Raw genomic sequence first — 22,363 nt, 5'->3', positions numbered from 1 at the left:
CCCTGTAACCAATAAACGGTCTGTGACAGATGCTTTAAACCATTGAAATATCCAGTTCCTCTTCAAATTTTTCCACTAGATTTAACATTCGTAAATGATTCTTATTAGATCCAGTCTTTACTATGATGGTTGCCAAATAATAATTTTCCAACTCTAGCACTCCTTCCGTAGTTCCCAGCCAGCATTCAGCAGGCTACTGAGGGCAGGAGTCTTCCCTTCTCTGTTTATCTATTACTGATATTGGACTGATACATTCCTATTTATCATTGGTTTACCAATATTATTATATGCAGTTATTTGATACTTTTTTTTTTTTTTTGAGACAGAGTCTCACTCTGTCACCCACACTGGAGTGCAGTGGTGCGACCTCAGCTCACCGCAACCTCCACGCCTGCCAGGTTCAAGCGATTCTCCTGCCTCAGCCTCCTGAGTAGCCGGAACTACAGGCACCTGCCACCACGCCTGGCTAATTTTTTGTATTTTTAGTAGAGACCGGGTTTCACCATGCTAGTCAGGCTGGTCTCGAACTCCTGACCTCGTGATCTGCCTGCCTGGGCCTCCCAAAGTGCTGCGATTACAGGCATGAGCCACCACGCCCGGCCAGTTTTGATACTTATACCACATTTGGCCAGTGAGAGTTCCTCAAACTGGATTCTGTGTAAAGGATGGAGCATGATCCCATCATTTTGTTGAGCAATTTCTTAAATTCTGGCCTAACAAAATGTTTCAGACTCGTCTTGTACCAACCCTTTTCCAGCCCTGGAATCACCTGTTTTTCTGGGACAGCCCTGGCTCCTTTAGTGGGGAACGGTATTAGAAACAAAAATCTGGGTGCTAAGTGTGCTTATTGGGTTGACTTTTTTTCTTGACTCTTTTAGCTGACAGAATTAGGAAATAAATGCATACATACACACATGTAAATGCACACACAGAAATAGATATATTCATACACACACATACATATACTTTCTAGGCAGCTATACACATACATATACAGTTTAGAAATCATGAGTTCACACGAATACCTCCAATTCCAATCCAGCTTTATAGAGCATTTTATTGCCTTCTGCAATTCTATATTTATATGTTCCTTCTTCCACAATTGAGACTCCTGGCCCTCTAAGTCATCAACATATACATATATATATATATACACACACACAGATATATATACACACACACATATACATACACACACACACACACACACACACATATATATATATAGTTTGTTTGCTCAATCCTATAACGCATCAAAAATGGTTTCAGAAATGCTTCAGGACATTGGCCTGAGCAAAGATTTTTTTGGCTAAGACCTCAAAACCACAGATAACAAAAGCATAAATTTAAAAAAAAATCTCAAGTGATCCACCCGCTTTGGCCTCCCAAAGTGCTGGGATTACAGGCATCAGCCACTGTGCCTGGCCGAAACAAAAATAAGTAAATATTTTTAACAAGAAAATTATTTCCGAATTGCCTCACCCATGCTGTTACAAACAAACAAACAAACTAAAAATGAATTCAGAACTTATTTGCAGTTCTCCTCCATCCCCACCAGAAGACTAGTGTATCATCAAACATGGTGTTCCTCACTTTGCCAATTTTTTTTGCCTTTTCTAGAAGTTTCTCATCGGTGTAGGTCCCTGTTCTGAAAGGCAGCTTTGGCTGTTGGTTTTGAGAGCTTGTTTGACCCAGACTACTCTGAACCCTTTTGGAACTTATCAAGTAGCGTTTATAGTTGCCCACTGGTTATTAAAGCAAAGCCTCTTCTATGCTCTGCTGTAGTTCTGAAATTGTCCTACTGTGCTTCTCAGCGGTCACCTGGTGGCTCTGTGGGGATGTCTAAGTTCCTTCAGATAAGCTACTGTTTCTCTCTGCCTCCTCCCAGATCTTGCTGTCATGCAGGTCTTGCGGCTGAGGTTGATTTGCACCTGCCGTCTTGCCTTTTGGGCCTCATGGAAATACCCGGTCATCTAATTTTGTTGGTTTTGCCATAAACTTGCTCTGTCTAATGTAGAGAGTCATGGAAGTTCACAAACCATGCTGCCACATTCACCATCTTCCTAGAATAATTTGTCTATACTTCTCTAAGTGTTCCCCACATATTTCACTAAGTAAAATTCCAGATAGCAGTATAACAAAGTGCTTAACCATGTAAGCTTCTGAGTCACACCACACAGGTTTAAATCCTGAGCTTACCACTTTCTATCTGGGTGATCCAGGACAAATTCCCTAAGCCTCCGTTTTCTCCGATGCAAAATGATGACAATAATGCCTACCTGACAGGTAGTTTGGGGACATGGAGAAGGGTAGGGGTGCATTCTGTCAAGGTTTCAAGGAAGAGATGATCCATTGGCAGCTTAAGTTTTTCCAGAACAGAGAAAAAAATGTTACCCAATTCGTCTCTTAAAAACGGACTCAGTTCTGTTAATAATTTTAGGAAAATTAAAACGAACAGATAATTATAAAAATCCTCATTGGCAAACAAGAATACTAATTTTAAGAACATATATCTTATTAGTTTTATATATATATACACACACATATAATAACTAGCAGGAAATTGTCCTAAATTATTCATGTTAATTATGCTGAGCCAAATATTGTAGATAGGAAAATGTACTTCCCACTGAAATATGTTTGCCTTAGAGAGATTTCTAAGTTGATCATAATCTCCCTTTTTTATGGTTAGACCTAAAGGCCCTAGGAGGGTCAGAGACACATGTAATTAATTGAATTCCAGCCAGCATCATGCTTTTACAGCACAGTCTGCATAATCTAAATTAATTCTACATTTTCCCCTCAATTTCAAAAATAATCATAACTGACCCCCCAATTCAAACCAATTTTCAATCATTGTAGCACATATATATTTGGAATATATATGAAACAATGTTCTTTGGTTGTATTCTATTTTGGTACATACTCTTTCTTTCTTTCTTTCTTTCTTTCTTTCTTTTTTTTTTTTTTGAGACGGAGTCTTGCTCTGTCGCCCAGGCTGGAGTGCAGTGGCGCGATCTCGGCTCACTGCAAGCTCCGCCTCCCGGGTTCATGCCATTCTCCTGCCTCAGCCTCCCGAGTAGCTGGGACTACAAGCCCCCGGCCACCATGCCCGGCCCATTTTTTGTAATTTTAGTAGAGACGGGGTTTCACCGTGTTAGCCAGGATGGTCTCGATCTCCTGATCTTGTGATCCGCCCGCCTCAGTCTCCCAAAGTGCTGGGATTACAGGCTTGAGCCACCGCGCCCGGCCGCTTGGTACATACTTTCTATCCAATTACCGCTCACTGCAGCCTCAAACTCCCGGGCTCAAGGAGAAGATATATTCCTAAATACTCCATCACAGTTGAGGAGCTTCCTATAAGCAATTACTCAGCCTCTCTAAGCCTCATGGCACAGAAAAAGTTCTCAGGACATGTCACCTCATGTAATAAGCACCTCAATTGAGCAAAGAACTAACTTCTATGAGAATATAGGAGAGAGTGAAGACAGTGAAAATCATTTTTGATGCTTTATGGAAGGTATTACACTGGGGCCATCCCAGTGGATTCTTGAAGAATAAGTAGGAGTCTATCAGAAAAAGAAGGGTTAAGAAGAGTGGACATTGGGGCAGAGAAACCAGTGGCCTCAAATGCATGTTTCTTTCTCATCCTGACTGTTCCCTTTTTAGTCAGACATGTTTGCTGGAGCTATATTCATCAAGCTGGCCTTGGGATTGGACCTTTACCTGGCAATCTTCATCCTCTTGGCTATGACTGCTGTTTACACCATCACTGGTGAGTGTGTTGTATATTTTGCTCACTCGGACTGTCTTTTGCTGATCCCACCCCAACCTGCAATTAGCATTCTCAGTGTTAGCCTTGTCGCTGCCGAGGTAAAGGCACCATTTCATTCCCACTATGAGAGTCAAGCACAGCACCAGAAACACAACTAGAGCATAGAACACAGAATCCTTGATATTAGAAGTGAGCATCTTGATGGAAGGGAATTATGTGGGGAATGGGGTGGGAAACGGGTCATTTGGTTCAGCTATGTGTTTGGTACCCAGACTGGCACTTAGAATTTAGCATATCATCCACACAGACGGTTGGGAGGAAATAGCAGCTCAGATAGGAGACTAGCAAATGAAAGGTGAGGTTCAAATGAACACAGGATGCCAGGGCATGGCGTTGGCCGTGAATGGTGCAGTTGAGAGAGGAGAACTGGAGCAGTGGGTTGCTGGCAGGAGACGATGTGTGACAATAGTCCAAGCAGGCTCTCATGAACCAGGTATGTTGATATGCTTCTCATGCATACTAACATAAAAATTAAAGTATACCAGCTGAGTTGGAAGACGTAAGGAAAAATACCAGCTAGAACGGTCAAAACAGTTTTGGGGCCATTTCCGTGCATTTGAACTGTCAACCTAAAATAAGCGACAGAGAGACCAACTCTCCAAAATGAGGAGTTTCTTTGGGGAATAGTGAGGGATTGCAAACCAGGATACATGTCCTATGGCAGACCATAGGACTTCCAAGGGGGTTGGGGCAAAGGGGAGGCTTTTAAAGACAGAGAGGGAGAGCCCACGTAAGCTGTTCTGAAACAAAGATGATTGTTTCACCTGCTTCTTGCAGGCGCTGGTGTTTGTTCATTGGTGGTACTGGCTGTTGCTAGGAGACAGTCTTCATAATAATGTCTTCCAACAGTTCCTGTTACCGGCATAGGTGTATGAGGGCCCTACCTGCGTGACCTCCCAGCCCCATTTTGTTAGGGTTTGGCATAAGTGTCTCTATTTTGGTACAGACCACTTCCACAGAGCATGTGTTTCCGAATAAGGGAGCGATAAGGGCATGAGTATTCTGTGTTCAGGATTCATCTTATTTTCTCATGACACTCTCATAAAGGGAATATCTTGTTGCAGGTGCTGGTGACTAACTAGACTGACAGCTTAGTTAGTCTAGACTTGAAAAATAAGCTGGGTTTGGGATTTTTTGTTGTTCAACACTACAGCAAAACACAAAACACGGTAACTATATCTGGTACTGAATTAATGAAACAATAATACGTTCCAGCACTAGAGCAAAAGTGGTTTCGCTAGATATTTTAGAGCAGGTGCACTGTGCTGAATGGCTGTAAATTGAGGGATTGTTAAGAGAAACTTTCATGGTATTAAAGTGCTGCCTTTTCCCCTGCTTAATATTCAAAAACTCACACAAAGATGAAACTTCACTGTAATTCATAGAAACTTCGAATCAGGGCAAAGCAAGGGAAGTAGGAGAACCAGTGCTGAGGAGATTATGATGTCAGGACAAGCTTGTGGCTCACCTAGGAGCTTTTGATGTCTTCTACTGGGTCATTTCCAGGGTTCTGGGTGGAGGAGAACCCAGTGGTGAAGGCAAATACATGGGGACACATGGATAAAATGCCCTGGTTCTTTTCTTTCTCTCACCAGGGGGGTTGGCCTCAGTGATTTACACAGACACCCTCCAGACCATCATCATGCTGATTGGCTCTTTTATTCTCATGGGGTTTGGTAAGTGATGACCCTGCGTGCAGTGCCCAGGGGCCGGAAGTGACGGGGCTTGTTTCTGTTCAGTCTGTCTGCTCCTTATTGGGATGCCTTCCAGTTTCATCTCGTCACACTTTCCCGTCATTTATATAATCCCCATCACTGAAATATCTGCCTGACTTCTTTCTTGCTTTATTATCTCAGCATAAGGAAATGGATGGTGGGGAAAAGAACATTACTTTCTTTTAAAAATTATTGCTGGCCGGGCACGGTGGCTCAAGCCTGTAATCCCAGCACTTTGGGAGGCCGAGACAGGCGGATCACGAGGTCAGGAGATCGAGACCATCCTGGCTAACACAGTGAAACCCCATCTGTACTAAAAAATACGAAAAACTAGCCGAGCGAGGTGGCGGGCACCTGTAGTCCCAGCTACTCGGGAGGCTGAGGCAGGAGAATGGCATAAACCCAGGAGGCAGAGCCTGCAGTGAGCTGAGATCCAGCCACTGCACTCCAGCCTGGGCAACAGAGCAAGACTCCGTCTCAAAAAAAAAAAAACATTATTGCTTAGGTAAGTTATCTCATTTAACCTTAATTTCTTTGTGTGAAGGACAGACAAAATCAGTAGCAGTGGGTTGATAATTTTACAGAAGTATTTGTACATTAGATTCAAAGCCTAGAAACCTTTCATTTACATAGAATTTTTATGAAATGAAGGATTAAATAGTAGGAAAAAATTTGAGAACTGAATATTAGTTCAACTGAATCATACACAGACATAGAATACACAACCTATGTTTGTGTACTCAAACAATGTATTGTAGTGGATTTTCATCCAAAACATCCGTAACCTCATTATGACTATTTTGGATGGAAATCTATTGCATTGTGACAATACACAAATACAGGTTGGAGTTTTCTTAATAATGCTCACTTATTAGTATCATTCAGTTCATTGCCATCAAGCAATATTGACCTAATTTACAGCTTGCCAATATTTGTTTTCTCTTATTATGGTATTTATCTTTGCATAGGAAAACTAGCCATACTGGACGGCATGGATACAGGACAGTTCTATCACTGCAGAATGTTTCTGTTGCACAGTGCCACTCCAGAGGCTAGTCGTTAGCACCAATTATTTGTGTACTTTCTATTCAGTTATCCAGAACTTCTGTGCTGTTCTTGTTCATGGTGCCTTGGTTTCTGGCCTCAGTGATGCACTCCCTGGCATTAGGTCTCTAAACCTCAATTCTGCCATCTTTAGGATGAAGAGGGGGACTCTCATCTCTTAGAGTCTCCTATGTATTTTTGTTACAATCCATATTTATCTAATCAAAGCAACTTCCTCGTATTGTCTGTATCCTCCACTCGGCTAAGTTCCTGCCTTGCACATTTATTTTGTACATGATCCTAGCACAGTGTTTGGCACATAGTAGTCCTTCAGCTAAATAATGAAGTAGATTAATGTTAACTCAACCCTACAATTGTATAATACTCTGATGAATTTTTCATCATTTAAAGCTATACTAAGCTACCCCAGATGCCTGGGCTCAGCTTTTTAAGAGCAACCACAATTCTCTTCTGCACCTGACTGGCCTTTCCAGACCCGAACAGGCTGAGTCTCATCATTTTCCCTTGTCACATCTAACCTGCCACCCCCAATTTCTGCTTCTTATCTTTCCAATTTTTTTTATTGTAACAGGCAAAATATAGTGTTGCACCAGAAAACCAGATTGCAAGTAAGATCAAAAGAGCCAAGCTCTGGGTCAAGAAGAGAGGCCTTTGCCTCCTGATCTTTTCAGAGGAGCTGGGGCTTTCTGATGGATAATTTCATGGGGCTCACTTTGTTAGTTCACCTTCCAGTTTGCTTATGCTCTAAATGGTTCTGAGATATCAGTGCCAGCCTGTTGGATAACAGCTTCGTTTTTACCTTAAAAGAGACACTAACTCAAAATTTCAAAGAGCAATATAGGAAGACAAGTCAGAGTTATTTGCTTTCTGTACTTCGTGAAAGTCAATCTGGTAGCATAGCCAGTGCCAGTGGAGGTACCAGAAAGACATGGACCTGGGAGAGGGTGACTGAGGATTGGACTGGGCTGATGGGAGGTGATTGTGTACCTCCACCAAAAAGTAGTCATCATAAACATTGGATGTCTTAGATTTCAGTAAGACATCTCGTTTTACTCTGATGCCTTTTTAGCATTTAACGAAGTTGGAGGTTACGAGAGCTTTACCGAGAAGTACATGAATGCCATCCCGTCCGTAGTCGAGGGGGACAACTTGACAATCAGTGCCAGCTGCTACACACCTCGGGAGGACTCCTTCCACATCTTCCGAGATCCTGTGACTGGGGACATTCCATGGCCCGGAATTATATTTGGAATGCCCATTACAGCTTTGTGGTACTGGTGCACAAATCAGGTGAAGTGTGTGTGTGTGTGTCTGTGTGTGTGTCTGTGTGTGTACATGTGTTTGTTGTTCTTGTCTCATAGAAAAACATTTAGTTTCCATTTTGCACACACATCGTTTAAAGAGTCAAATACTTCTTCATTTTTGTTTTTTGTGTTTTTTTAGATGGAGTCTCACTCTGTCACACAGGCTGGAGTGCAGTGGCATGATCTCAACTCACTGCAACCTCCACCTCCCGGGTTCAGGTGATTCTCCTGCCTCAGCCTCCCTAGTAGCTGGGATTACAGATGCACACCACCATGCCCAGCTAACTTTTGTATTTTCAGTAGAGACGGGGTTTCACCATGTTGGCCAGGCTGGTCTCAAACACCTGACCTCAGGTGATCTGCCCACCTCGGCGTCTCAAAGTGCTGGGATTACAGGGATGAGCCACCACATCCAGCTTAAAGAGTCAAACACTTCTACAAAACTTGTTATTTAAAAACAGCTACACGGTACCCTGCTTTCTACTCTATTTCTTGTCCTTCAGAGGCAAATGCTTTCAGCTCTTTTAAGTAAGTGTTTTGGCATTTATTTCTGTTCCCTAAATCCTTGTGCTCAGTGTGCAGTCTGTGAGCCATCAACATGGACATCACCTTGGAGCTCACTAGGAATAAATGCTCTCAGACCCTATAACCCTATCTAGACCCTTTGAATTGGAATCTGCTCATTAACTTGATCCCCAAGTGATTCAGATAAATGCTTGTGTTGCTCCCTGTTAGTTTTAGGATTTTATTGTTGGCTTCCCTATGATGAAGGATGAGAGTTTAGCTGTCTTTCAACTTTCCCTTCCCAGCCCCATGCAAGCACACCTGTTCCCCCATCCTCCCAATAGCTGTCAATCACAATTTTGGAGAGATCAGCATTCGGTGCCACCATTTTTGTGACTACCCGAATGTAATTCACAGCTGAACCATGTGATTATACTGCCTGACTTTTCCTTAGCTTTTTTTGTTGTTGTTGTTCCTGGAATTAATAATTTTAAGTCTTGTTTTCTTTCTTTTTTAAAAAACATTATTTTTTGAATAGAGACAGGGTCTCACTATGTCTCAAACTCCTGGACTCCAGCAATCCTTCTGTCTCAGCCTCCCAAAGTGCTGCACTTACAGGTGTGAGCCACCGCACCTGGCCAATTCTTAATTTTTCGTTTTGAATTTTCTTGCTAATTATTACTCATTGAATGAAAGGTTCTCCTAGAGTCTTTTGCCCTCTCACAGTCTGGCAGCACTCCCTCTGGTGCCCAACTAACTTATCCAATGACCCCTTCACTGTCATCTTTGGGAATTCATTTTTGCCCTACTCAGGTTATTTCTCCTTTTTCCAGTACCGCCAGTTGTCTTCTTTCTTCGTTTATTCCGTCTTTCGGGGCAAATCCAAGCCTTCAGTATCTTCCTGAGCTAGGCCTCAGGAAGTGAGAATGAGTGGGGAATGTGTGATATTTGTCTTTCTGTGCCTGGCTTATTTCACTTAGCGTAATGACCTCCAGTTCCATCCGTGTTGCTGCAAATGACAGGGCTTCATTGTTGTGTGCGGCTGAATGGTTTTGCATTGTGTATTATGCACATTTTCCTAATCCATTCATCCGCTGATGGACACTCAGGCTAATTCCACATGCTGGCTATTGTGAATAGTGCTGCAGTGAACATAGGAGTGCAGATAGCTCTTTGGTATACTGGTCCACATCATTTCTTATTGCAACATTAAACTCTGGAAAGAGACACTCACTGCCTTGGAAATCATCCCCTGGTTGTTTCATGAGTGTGTCACGTTCTCCCGGCAGGTCATCGTGCAGCGCTGCCTGAGTGGCAAGGACATGTCTCACGTGAAGGCTGCTTGCATCATGTGTGCTTACCTGAAGCTGCTGCCCATGTTCCTCATGGTGATGCCAGGGATGATCAGCCGCATCCTGTACACAGGTAAGCCCTGAATCTGTATGTTCTCTCTTTTCTTTATGCTTGTATTCTGAGAAGTGTTCTTAAAATGTCATAAAGCCTTGAGAAAATCCATTCTGGATGGAAGTAAAAGCAGAATTCCAGGTGGAGGGCACAGCCTGCACAGCGGTCAAAGGCAGGAAAATGTGGCATATTGGATGCTCTGTTCCTTTATCCTTGTCATACCATCTGCCTGTCTCATAGACATTTGAGTCTGTGAGTTCTGTCTTCATGAGTTGCTTAGATTTAAGGAAGTCCAGAGAATATGGCAAAACGACACTGCAGGATGAGGTAGGATTGGGTTAATTTGAGTCAAGTGAGCTGTACCGTCTGAGTTTGGTGACATCTCTGACTGAGAAGGTCTTGGTCCCTCTGAGAAAACTGGAGAACTGAATCAGTTTTCACTGCTTTGGAATCAGGCTGTTTGAGGATATGTAAATTTCTGAGTCAGCTGAGAGTAACTGCTAGTGTTGAATTCAACTTCCTTTATTATGAAAAGTGAAGAGAATATAACCAAATCTTTCTTGACTTATCGAGGAATCATTTTTATCGGGGTAATCCATCAGATAACACTAAATCCACATCATGTTTTCTCAACTGGGCATCAGTTGATTTCACTGAAATATTGTTAAGTGAACATCAAGGGACCAGCATCCTTCTTATTGCAGCTTTGTAATATTCTTTATAAGGGTAAAGAATATTCATGCCTATAATCTCACCTACTTGGGAGGCTGAGGCAGGCGAATCGCTTGAGGCCCAGGACTTTGAGACCAGCCTGAGCAATACAGCAAGATCCCATCTCTAAATAATAAGATAAAGTAGCTAGGCATGATGGTGTGTTCCTATAGTCTCAGCTGCTTGGGAGGCTGAGGCGGGAGGATTGCTTGAGCCCAGGAGTTCAAGGCTACAGTGAACTATGATTGCACCATTGCACTACAGCTTGGGTGACAAAGTGAGATCCCATCTCTTCAAAAAAAAAAAAAAAAAAGCGTAGGTATCTAACTAGTGGGGAATGGCCAAAGAAATTACTGTGCACCTCCTTTATGGAAAAATGAAAACAGGAGACTGAAGACTATCTCAAAACTTGGGAAAATGCTGAGGTTAGGATGCTAAGTGTAAAAAGAAACTTGAAAAATAATGTCTCAACAACTACCATAGTTTTACAAAAAAGACATTTCTGTATAGAAAAGGATTAGGAACTAGTGAAAAGAAGCTAATGTGCTGAGGTGTTATTTTTCTGGGTGATTCTTTATCAAGCCTCCCTGTCTGTTGTCATAATGTCGTTTAAGCAAAAACAAAAAACCAACAAGGTATTGTGCAACTGCCACAGAGGTGAGGCATCATGACACATGGGACAGTCACCCAACTGACCATCACAAGTGTCACCTCTTCTTAGATGCAGGTGAAAGATACTAGGCTAAATGTGACTGCACTCAGGACCTAACTTCCCGTTGCTATTTTTGTCAGTCTCTTGAGTTCTGTGTTCCTGGAAGAATGACTTTTTTGCTGTTTTCCCAGAGGATGGGGTCCACTCCCTCTCTTTGCTCAAATGCTCTTGCTAGGCCACGTCCCAAGAGATCCCCTGTCCCATTGGTCAGTGTAAGGGGGCTACAGGGATGAGATACTTAGGGTTGTGTTTTGGGAATAGAGGGGCCAGATCTGTGGTATGGAGTTCAAAGTTGAATCTTCAGTTTCCAGGCAAATATCTTTCCTTCCTTATGATCTTACAACTTTTCTCTTTGTTTAATGATTGTTGGTTTTGCCTATTTTGGCCTCATTGGACTCACTTCTGAATTCTTCCTCAGATAAGGTAGCATGTGTGGTACCTTCTGAATGCGTGAAACACTGTGGCGTTGATGTTGGCTGCACTAACTATGCATACCCAACGATGGTGCTGGAACTGATGCCCCAAGGTAGGAAAATGTCCCTGCTGGGACAGCCCCAGAGCCCTGTTTACAGATGGGTCTCGTGGAAGGGTTATGGTGCAATTCTTGTACCTTCCATTAATTCAATCCAACTCATCAGACATTTCTTGAGCACCTTCCACAGGCTACCAGCTCTGTGCTAGGCCTGAACATTTCAGAGATGAACCGGGTACAACTACTGTTAGAAGAATTCTTACTCCTTCAGATTCAAGACTGTTTTCTGAGGCAGCCAAGAACAAATTAAATGATCCATTTGTCAATAAAAGAGTTGCATAGTCATAAACTTGTAAACACGAGACCTAGAGGTAAACTATTTTTTCTGCTTTTTGGGGGCTAGTGATAACCAAATAAACCAAATAGAATAAACTATTTATCCTTCTTTTTGGAGGGCATTTTTGGGGCTAGTGATAACCAAATAATAGATCTCAATCTATTTAATCTGCAACTATTTATTGAGTGCCTACTGAGTGCCAGGCACTGCTTTGGTGCTAACAAAACATCAGTGAAATAGGCACAAAGTCCCCTACCTCTTGGAACTCAAAATCTAGTAGTGTGAGATAGAAAATAAACCACATAGGAAATACATAAATTATTAGGATGCCAGAAGGTGATCATTGCTGTGGTGAACAGAAATGGAGCAGGGTACAGAGCTCAGGACTTGACCAGGTGATCCCGTACCCCATCAAGAGTTGGCTACACTTCTTCCACCTTCCTCCACCCTGACACACAGGAGGGTGGAAGGGACCAGGGCCCACAATCATGACACCACATACTCCCCATCCACACACACTCTGTCCTAGGAGGCTTAGGGCCATTACTAATGGGCAGAGGGAACTGGAGGATGAAGTTCCCATCATGGCTCAAAACTCTTGGCTTTGCCCCTCCAAAGACTTGTTTAGCAGAACTGCCTACTGGACTTCTTCCTCTCCAGTTCTCTTAAGTCTTCAGGAAGCCAACAGCCCCTACCCAAAGAAAGATGGTGTGATGTTGTTTCCTCTCTTCTAAAACTAGGTTCCAGTAGATGATCTCTAAGTTCATGTTTAGGACTAAAATTCTTTTTGCTTTAATCTGTCCCCTCAAGCATTTATTTTTTGAGTTACAAACAATTCAATTACACTCTTTAAGTTATTTTAAAATGTACAATTAACTTATTACTGATTATGGTTACCCTGCTTTGCTATCAAACAGTAGGTCTTATTCATTCTTTCTCTCTTTTTTGTACCCATTAACCATCCCCGCCACCACCCCTAGTCCCCCACTACCCTTCCCAGCCTCTGGTAACCATCCTTCTGCTCTCTATATCCATGAGTTCAATTGTTTTTGATTTTTAGACGATACAAGTAAGTGAGAACATGTGATGTTTTGTCTTTCTGTGCCTGACTTATTTATACTGGATTATTCTCAGGTGACCAGGAAAATATGCAGGAAACTCCACATGCTGATGTGTATTGATAAAGACATCAGTTAACCAATGTTCCGGATGGTGCTTTTACCTTTCAACACTCTCTGGTTTAGCAAGGCGCTGTCCAGCCACTAACCAGTGCTTGTACCCTCTCCCGGCTCCAGGACTGCGAGGCTTGATGCTTTCGGTCATGCTGGCCTCTCTCATAAGCTCCCTGACCTCCATCTTCAACAGCGCCAGCACCCTTTTCGCTATTGACCTCTACACCAAGGTGCGAAAGCAAGCGTCGGAGAAAGAGATCCTGATAGCTGGACGGTGAGTTCCCACCTAGAATCCTCTGGAGAAGTGCAGATGTAGAAGTGAACTAGAGTTCCCTTGCCTTTGACTTTGGTGAAAGTAATCCTAGCATCTGGATGCGGGGATGAGACATTGGAGTACATCGAATTCAAGTGATCACTTTCCAGATACAAAAATTTGAACCATACCTTTAAATGAAATAATCACTTTTTCGGTCTTTCAAATGCTTCTGAATGGCTCTTATTTCTTCCCCTCCTCACATCACCCCCCTATCCACATCTTCATAAAACTCCACTAGTATTTTAATGGGGTGTAAAATTCCCACCTACTCTGATAGGTGAATGCATTGTCTCTAGCAGTTTCTGTGTATATCACATGGAGGTAACAGATTACGTCTTCTACACATGAACACAGAGGACTTTATCAGTCATATTCATGAATGATTGGGCTGTGTTACAAAGGAGCAGGGAAGAGACTAATTCCAAGAGGATGCTTGGAGAGTTAAGTCAACCCAGGGGACCCTGAGCAGCCTGGGGGCCTTGAAGATAGTGGGAGTGAGATGGAAGGAAATGAGGAAAAAATGGATACCAGAATGTCCTTCTTCCCCTTCACAATTTTCGAGAAGACCCTATATTATCATGGCTTTTTTTTTTTGACAGAGTTTCACTCTTTTTGCCCAGGCTGCAGTGCAATGGCACACTCCCAACTCACTGCAACTGCTGCCTCCCAGGTTCAAGCGATTCTCCTGCCTCAGCCTCCTGAATAACTGGGATTACAGGTGCCCGCCACCATGCCCAGCTAATTTGTTGTATTTTAGTAGAGATAGGGATTCACAGTGTTGGCCAGGCTGGTCCCAAATACTGACCTTGGGTGATCCATTCTCCTCGGCCTCCCAAAGTGCTGGGATTACAGGTGTGAGCCACTGCCCCTGGCCTGTCGTAGCATTTTGTAAAATGTTTTAAAAATCAAAGTACAGCACACATAAAGAAAACAGTTAAAACATGGATGCACAGCTCAGAGATGCGTCACAAAATGAGGACCATGTAACCATCGATCAAGTCAAGACATGGAAATTGCCAGCACCCAGAAGTTCGTCTTGGTCTACATCATTCCAAAGCTAACCACTGTGACTTGTGACGCTATAGCTTAGTCTTTTCCAACTTCATGCTATTATAAGTAGAATAATTGCATTTGTATCCCTTGAAATACGATGTTTTTTTTTTTTTAAGACAGAGTCTTGCTCTGTCACCAAGCTGGAGTGCAGTGGCACGATCTTGGCTCACTGCAACTCTGCCTCCCAAGTTCAAGCGATTCTCCTGCCTCGGCCTCCTGCGTAGCTGGGACTACAGGCACCCACCACCATGCCAGGCTAATTTTTGTACTTTTAGTAGAGACGGAGTTTCACCATGTTGGCCAGATGGTCTTGATCTCTTGACCTCGTGATCCGCCCACCTCGGCCTCCCAAAGTCCTGGGATTACAGGCGTGAGCCACTGCCACCTGCTGAAATATGGCTTATTTTGCTCATGTTATGTTTGCAACATTCAACCGTGTTGCTATGTGTAGTTGTAGTATAATCATTTTCTTTCTCTGTGATGTTCCGCTGTAGTCAGATATCAGAATTTGTCTAGTCTTTTCAAAGAAATTGGTATCAAGAGAAACTGACCAACTATTTAAAAGACTGTCCTTTGTTGTTGACAGTAACAATAACTTTAGCAAATTAAACACTTGGGGAAAAACCCAAAGGTCTCACTTGGCCCAGAGCTTGACTCTGGACAAATGCTGTAGGAGAGGGAGTACAGGAAGGCAGGAGCATACCTGTAGTAGAGAAAGTACTGGTTGGTGTTCAGGAGGCCCAAGATGCAGTCGTCCCACTAATAGGTATATGATCTTGGACACACATCCTCCTTAAGTCTCAATGATAAAACAATGACTTGTTCTTTTCCCCTCTCTCTCTGTGTTATCAAATGCCTACTATCTCACAAAACACAAATAAGAAAAAAAACACATATGCTTTTAAAATTCCTGCCTCATGGAATGTATGCCTTTGTCAGGAAGATAGATAATAAAGGTGTGCTACCTCAGGTGACCAGAGGCGCTAGAAAGACAAAGCAGGAAGAAAGGATGGAAGCAACCTCATCCAGGTGCTCAGAGAGTCCTCTCTGAGGGGGTGGTGTCTGAGCAGAGCCTGCAGGAAGTGTGGGAGTGAACCCCATGGTGCTCTCGGGGAAGGAACAATGAGGGCTGCTTTCCTCCTACAGTCACGTATGTGGTATGTTTGAGAACAACCAGGAGTGAGTTTCGTCCATGAGAAGCCAGTGGGAGAGTGAAGAGCAAAGTCAGAAAGGTGCCTGGAGGCGAGGTCACGCAGGGCCATTGAAGTCATAACAAGACAGGATTTTATTCTACATGTGATAGGAAACTGTAACTGAATGAGTTGGGAAAGCACGTGATTTGCCTTCCAATGGTGATAAAAAATAAATACCAACAGTAAGTGTAATTTATTGAATCCTTACTGTGGTTTAGGCATTATGCTAAGACTTCCCATAGTTTATCACATTTAGTTGTTGCAAGGATGCAGTGATTTTGTAACATTTAAATGAGACATTTGTCTCCTTTAAATGTTTAAATGCCCAAATACTTGTTCCTTCCTCCACCCCACAACTGCTTCTCTATTTCGTGTGAGCAAAGAGAGATGAATGGCCTTTTATGCACATTCTAGTAAATTATGTTGGTTCATTTACTCACACAACAAGCACAGACAACGCTGGAGTTTGGAAAGGTGAAGAAGTCATGCTCCCTGGACAACAGGAGCCTTTAACACGCTTTTTATCTGCTGAAGTACTCAAGTAGTAAAATGCACAAGTTAGCATTTCTTGCCGATTTACTCAACATTCTGAGATGGAGGCTGTTTCCATTCTAACCTATGCAAATCAACTTTGTTCCCTGCAAGCTAGGAAAAGAACAAAAAAATGGAAGTCTGCTTTCTTTATTGTACAAATAATTGCTGGTTAATAGAAATAGTGTGGTACTTATTTCCAATTGATATACTACATATAGTGTGTTGGAGTTATTAATCGCTGATATTTTAACTTTTTATGAATAGATATTTAATCTCATAGATGAAGCTATTATGATTGATTATAGACAGGCAATTGTTTTATGGCATTTTACTAAAAGATCACCATTAAGCACAGCATGGGTTTATGTATGGTCAAGGAGCTTGATTTTGTTTGGAAAATCAATGAATGGCAACAAGAATGAACTCTAGAACTAAAGCACAGTGGAAGTACCTATAGTGCTTTTGTTTAATGTTTAAATTATGTTGTTTTCTTCTCAGGATATTTGTTCTTCTATTAACTGTTGTGAGCATTGTGTGGGTCCCATTGGTACAAGTGTCTCAAAATGGACAGCTAATCCATTACACAGAATCAATTTCTAGCTACCTTGGACCTCCAATTGCAGCTGTCTATGTGCTTGCCATCTTCTGTAAAAGAGTCAATGAACAGGTAAATGAAAACTGGAAAAAAATTTCCCTGCTGGAGTGAGAAAAAATTGTTTATTTCACTGGGGTATCAAAATACATTCTTTCTACCCTATTTACGCAAGTCATGGCCCATCTTAATTTTAGTTGAGGTCAGCCACAATTCCTGATCCTTACTAAAGTATAAAAATATAGCGCACATTCATAGTACAGTCTTTATGTGTTTATTACAAAGTATTACATACATACACGGTGCAGAGTTGAGGAACATGTTTGGGAGGCAGACTGCCAGGGCCCAATCATGGCTATACCACCTAATCGTATTGTGATCCTAAGCAAATTACTTGAGTCTCTTTAAAATGAAGATAATGATAGCACCTATCCTATGGGATTGTTGTGAGGATTAAGTGAGATAAAATATGTGAAATTCTTAGAAGAAAACCTACCACACTAGTAAGAATTCAAAATGTGTTCATTGCTATTTTGATATATGTAAGTAATTGATTATTGGGCATCATGTACCCTTAATCTTTACATGTTTCCTTAGTACTAGCCTTACTATTATGATTTTCAGATGAGGAACAGGTGCAGAGGGGTTAGTATCTATGTGCTTTCCACGTGTTACTTAGTATTAGTAAGTGGGATCTTGGTATTCAGGCTTAGATCTTCTTCCATCCAAAGCTCATACCATTAGTCTCCATGCAATACTGTTTTTCTAAAGCATAACATCTTGAGCAGAGGAACAGACACATGTTTCCATCCCCATCAATTCCTCACAGAAATAAATTATCAAGAGCTTCACAGAACTGTCAAAACTACCTAATACCAGCTCTGGAAATTGTGTAACATAATTGATACTTCTGCTTATTTTATCAAATAAATCACAAGTGTTTTGATCTAACTGTGAAACAAAAGTCAAGGAAAACTTCAGCTTGGGTCAGTGTAGACAGTAGTGTCCTAGTATTGGAGAATCAACAACGGTGCAGTGGTATATACAGTTCAGGACCATGGAAAGCAGCATCCAACTAACAAGCACGGGTATTTGCAATTTTCTCTACTTCGGTAACCTTGTGCCCAAGGTTAGCCATTTGTGGGTCCTTAACTGAGAAAGCAGGCAGGATTATAATTATGACTTACTTGAATAAGCTTCTCATATTTTCTAAACATTCTGATTTTCTTCTTGCTTCTTTTGCAGGGAGCATTCTGGGGTCTAATGGTCGGACTTGCGATGGGCCTCATTCGTATGATAACAGAGTTTGTTTATGGAACACCGAGTTGCTTGGCTCCCAGTAACTGTCCCAAGATTATCTGTGGAGTGCACTATCTCTACTTTTCCATCATTCTCTTTTTTGGGTCCATGCTGGTCGTCCTGGGAATTTCCCTCTTAACAAAACCCATTCCTGATGTACATGTGAGTGATGAGTAATGGATATATGCTAATTTTAAAATAAGAGTTATTTACCTTTTAGTGTATGAGTTCCAGGAAATGTATTTACTGTACCTCTAGAGCTAGAAGAACCCTAAGATTTTCATTCAGTCATTGAAATAAAGAAAAGTTTGCACTTAGTTTATGCAAATCGCAGTGAATTAAAAAGTAAGGGATTAGAAAATGGACATTATATCTTGTAAATTTCACAGTGTAGTTGGTAAGTCAATCTACAGCATTGTCATAGGACACCAGGAAGAGAATAATTGGTGTTTCCAAAGACACTGGGAAAGATTTCACAGCAGGGCTGTCATCTGGGCTGTGCCTGTTTGGGCCAACAGGATTTCATATACCACACGAACACTGACTGGCACAGAGATGAGGGGAAAGTAAAAGGTACCAGGGGGCAGGAAAAGAAAGAATAGAATAATGAGATGCATTTTTGCCTTTCAATTTAGCAGAAATGTTTAATATGAATAATATTTAATGTTAGTGGTTAATATTAGCATTGTGGGAAAATTCTCACAGTCCAAAACTGTTGGAAAGTACATAGATTTTATAATTGATAGTAGAGCAATTGGGTAGTATTTATGGATAAATACTTACGAATACTTACGAATCAGCAATCCCAGTTTTAGGAATTTATTGTGTATAAATACTTGTTCAAGTAGGAAAAATGTGTATAAGGATTTTCTCTGCAAAAGTTTTCAAATAGGAAGTAGCTGGGAGAAAATCCAGATTTCATCATAAAAGGAATGAGCACACAAACACAGTGCATTGAACGTTATACAGCTGTTTAGAAACACGAGGGAGCTCTATTATTTGCTTTGAAAAAAATGTTCGTAATATGATTAAGTGGAAAAATATGTGCAGAATAATATAATGTATAATAGCACTTTCTGAAATAAAACACATGTAGGCATATAGACGTTTGTCTAAGTATACAAAAAAAAATCTTAGAGCATATCCACCTAAGATTTTCAACAAGAGGCATTTCAGGGAGTGGGGAGACACTATAGGGGCCTGGCAAATATTAATTAATTGTTTTTAAAATATAAATACTGCTTATATACTAATATTGTTTGAATTGTTTGAATTTATGACTAAATATGTGTAGCTTTTATATATTTTGAATGTATCACTCATTATTTTTGAAGCAATGCTTCTTTATGTATTTTCCTGAGAAGCGGCCAGTAGATTATGTGTGGATGGAAAACCTGAAATAAGCACAGTTCAAAATGTTTTACCAAGGACATGTCACTGAAATTCCTAACTAAATATTTATGCTGAATATTGAGTTAGATGAAAGAACACGAGAAAACACAGTTTTTCAATAAATATATATGTTAAATTCTTACTTGCTGATAGAAATAACCAATTTTTTTTTTAGGAAAAATTTTTTTAGGAAAAAATTTTTAGGAAAAAAATATTGTCTGAAGGACCAAGTGAGATCATTTTTCTGATTTATGTTTCTGTTTCATTAATATGCTGCAAGGTTTAACTTTCAAAATAGACTTGATAAATATCATGGTTATTTCAGAGAAAGCCATGAAAACTGTTGTGAATCTAGCCTAACAGTGCAAAAATGAGATGTCCCAGGATGATAGTCTTTCAGCAAAACTAGTAATTACGCTATGCAAGTTAAAAAGAAGTTGAAGGACTCCCAAGAAGAGAGTTTTTAACAAAGAAAGTGGATCTAGTACAAGAAATCCTGTGAATAAGAGCTTATGAAGATATGATTAGGAATCTTATTGAGAAGGTGAAGGCATATGTCAAGAACAAATAAAACCAATTACAAATTCTAGTCAATTTGTACAAGAAAGTCATGAGCCAAATTAAAATGAGGCATAACTTAGAATATGATCGATTATAAAGGTTTAAAACCCATTGATAGGCCGGGCACAGTGGCTCACGCCTGTCATCCCAGCACTTTGGGAGGCCAAGGTGGTTGGATCATCTGAGGTCAGGAGTTGGAGACCAGCCTGGTCAAAAACATAGTGAAACCCCATCTCTACTAAAAATACAAAGATAAGCCAGGCATGCTGGCAGTCCACCTTTAGTAATCCCAGCTACTTGGGAGGCTGGGGCAGGAGAATTGCTTGAGCCCAGGAGGCGGAGGTTGCAGTGAGCCAAGATTGCACCATTGCACTCCAGTTGGGCAACAAGATAGAAACTCCATCTTATTAAAAAGAAACAAACAGAAAAAAGCCATTGATACTTAGAGCAATTTCCTTAGAATGACCCAGGGCTGATATTTACTTCTTGTGTCTAATCGGTACATACAGCATCAATTCTATTTATTTTCAAATGCTTAAATCAACATACAGACTAACTATGGAAATCTTAATATATTTACAGAAAATAATAAAAATTATATAAAGCATAATAGTTTAAAATGATGGTATAGCTGACAGCAGTTTGGAGGTGGGTTAGGAAAAGGGGTGTGTAAGCATACTAATTGCAACTGGAATTCAAGAATAGCACATAGATACCAGCCAAATGTGATGAATCCAGAAATGAATTTAAGAAGATAGTTTGAAAGTTATAAAAGCAAAGACTAGATAAACTGAATGAAATAATGATGAAATAATGATGTGGCTAATAACTGTTGGATGTTAAGGACAATGAGTGAAACTGGCGTATAGTGCAGGTTAGCTAAATCTTCAACTTTGCTGAAATTACAAATTCAGAAGTAGGTATTTTTAAGTATATCATTTGAGGTTCTGAATAGCAACCAGAAGAATTAAAAACAGAAAAAAATTTTTTAAATGATTAGTGTGTTTTGGTGAGTGACTGTGGTAGGAGGCCTTTTCTTTGCAATCTATATTCTCCTGTGTGGTTTGACTTTTTAAAAAACCAGACAATAAACAAAGGTACCGTTGTATTATGTTATTGCAAACATTTGCCTATTACTAATGTATTTTCGTATGGTCCCTGTTCAGCTGTACCGCCTGTGCTGGGTTCTTCGGAACAGTACAGAGGAGCGAATCGATATAGATGCAGAAGAGAAAAGTCAGGAAGAAACAGATGATGGTGCTGAAGAAGGTAATATTTGATTTACATTTGGTTTTCATGTAGGAACTCTGCACAGGCTTTTGTAATGGTTTTCTTTTAATGTCATTAAATCCAGCTTCTGAAAAGGCTGGTAGATTTACGATAAACTGAAACTTTAAATTTTTACCTTTCCAAAAATCAAGGCAATATTATTAAATCCGTCTATTCATCTGCCTGTCCATTGGTTTGTCCACCCATCATCCATCCGTAGTTACTGAGATCTCAGACAATCGGTTACAGACTCGCCTGTTCCTAGTTACATAGTGAGTGTTCAATCTTGATTGACTGCAAATAAGCATCTAGCCCCACCTTCTCTCCAACTTTGTTTCTCAGTATTTTCTCTAACATACCCTCTCTTCCAGGCAGACAGCTTTTCTGACTTTTCCCCACAAGTGCCAAGCTCCCTAAAATATTTCTACCTCCTGTCTAAGAGAAAAAATGCTTATTCTTTAAAACTAAGTTCTAATCTCACTTCCTTCATGAAAATTTCTCCATCAAGTCATCCCTGTGGCTCTTTGTTTACCTAATATTTTTTAAACCTCAGACAAGGTTTAGCACTTCACAATATGTTGTCTTAAACTGGACAATAATTGCTTTGTCTGTTTTGGTTTGGTTTCTTCAAAGTGAAGGAAGAGTCAATGCTTTCTGTTCCTTTTGATTTTTTATATCAGTGTTCCTGAGTATGACTGGCCTATCATTTTCTGGTTTTGTACTAAGTTTTTGGTTTTTGTATTAAGATTATAGAGTTATCATAGAATGAATCAGAAATTAGCCCATTTTTCCATTTTATTAAAATATTTCAATAAGATTGAAATAATGTTGCCATTGAATTTTGGTATTTTGCCAATAATACCATAAGGGCTCTGTGTGTGTGTGTGTGTGTGTGTTGCACATCTTAATTACTGATCAAATTT

At 40.7% G+C, this 22,363-nt stretch overlaps 1 protein-coding gene across 7 annotated transcripts in view; it reads left to right on the top strand.

The window, feature by feature from the left end:
* Positions 1-22,363, top strand: part of LOC105494007 (solute carrier family 5 member 4) — a 59,913-nt gene that overhangs the window by 35,103 nt on the left and 2,447 nt on the right. For all 7 annotated transcript variants that reach the window (XM_071080475.1, XM_011762061.3, XM_011762062.3 and 4 more), the window contains 9 exons: positions 3,670-3,775; positions 5,431-5,511; positions 7,685-7,905; positions 9,713-9,848; positions 11,669-11,776; positions 13,355-13,505; positions 16,826-16,994; positions 18,165-18,380; positions 21,338-21,440. In XM_071080475.1, coding sequence (XP_070936576.1) covers positions 3,670-3,775; positions 5,431-5,511; positions 7,685-7,905; positions 9,713-9,848; positions 11,669-11,776; positions 13,355-13,505; positions 16,826-16,994; positions 18,165-18,380; positions 21,338-21,440 — 1,291 coding nt within the window. The remainder of the gene's footprint in view (positions 1-3,669; positions 3,776-5,430; positions 5,512-7,684; positions 7,906-9,712; positions 9,849-11,668; positions 11,777-13,354; positions 13,506-16,825; positions 16,995-18,164; positions 18,381-21,337; positions 21,441-22,363) is intronic.

The sequence above is a fragment of the Macaca nemestrina genome, chromosome 15, assembly GCF_043159975.1.
Source record: "Macaca nemestrina isolate mMacNem1 chromosome 15, mMacNem.hap1, whole genome shotgun sequence".
NCBI classification, from domain to species: Eukaryota; Metazoa; Chordata; class Mammalia; order Primates; family Cercopithecidae; genus Macaca; species Macaca nemestrina.
The sequence above is the reverse complement of the archived record's forward strand: the minus strand, read 5'-3'. Positions and strand labels throughout refer to the sequence as shown.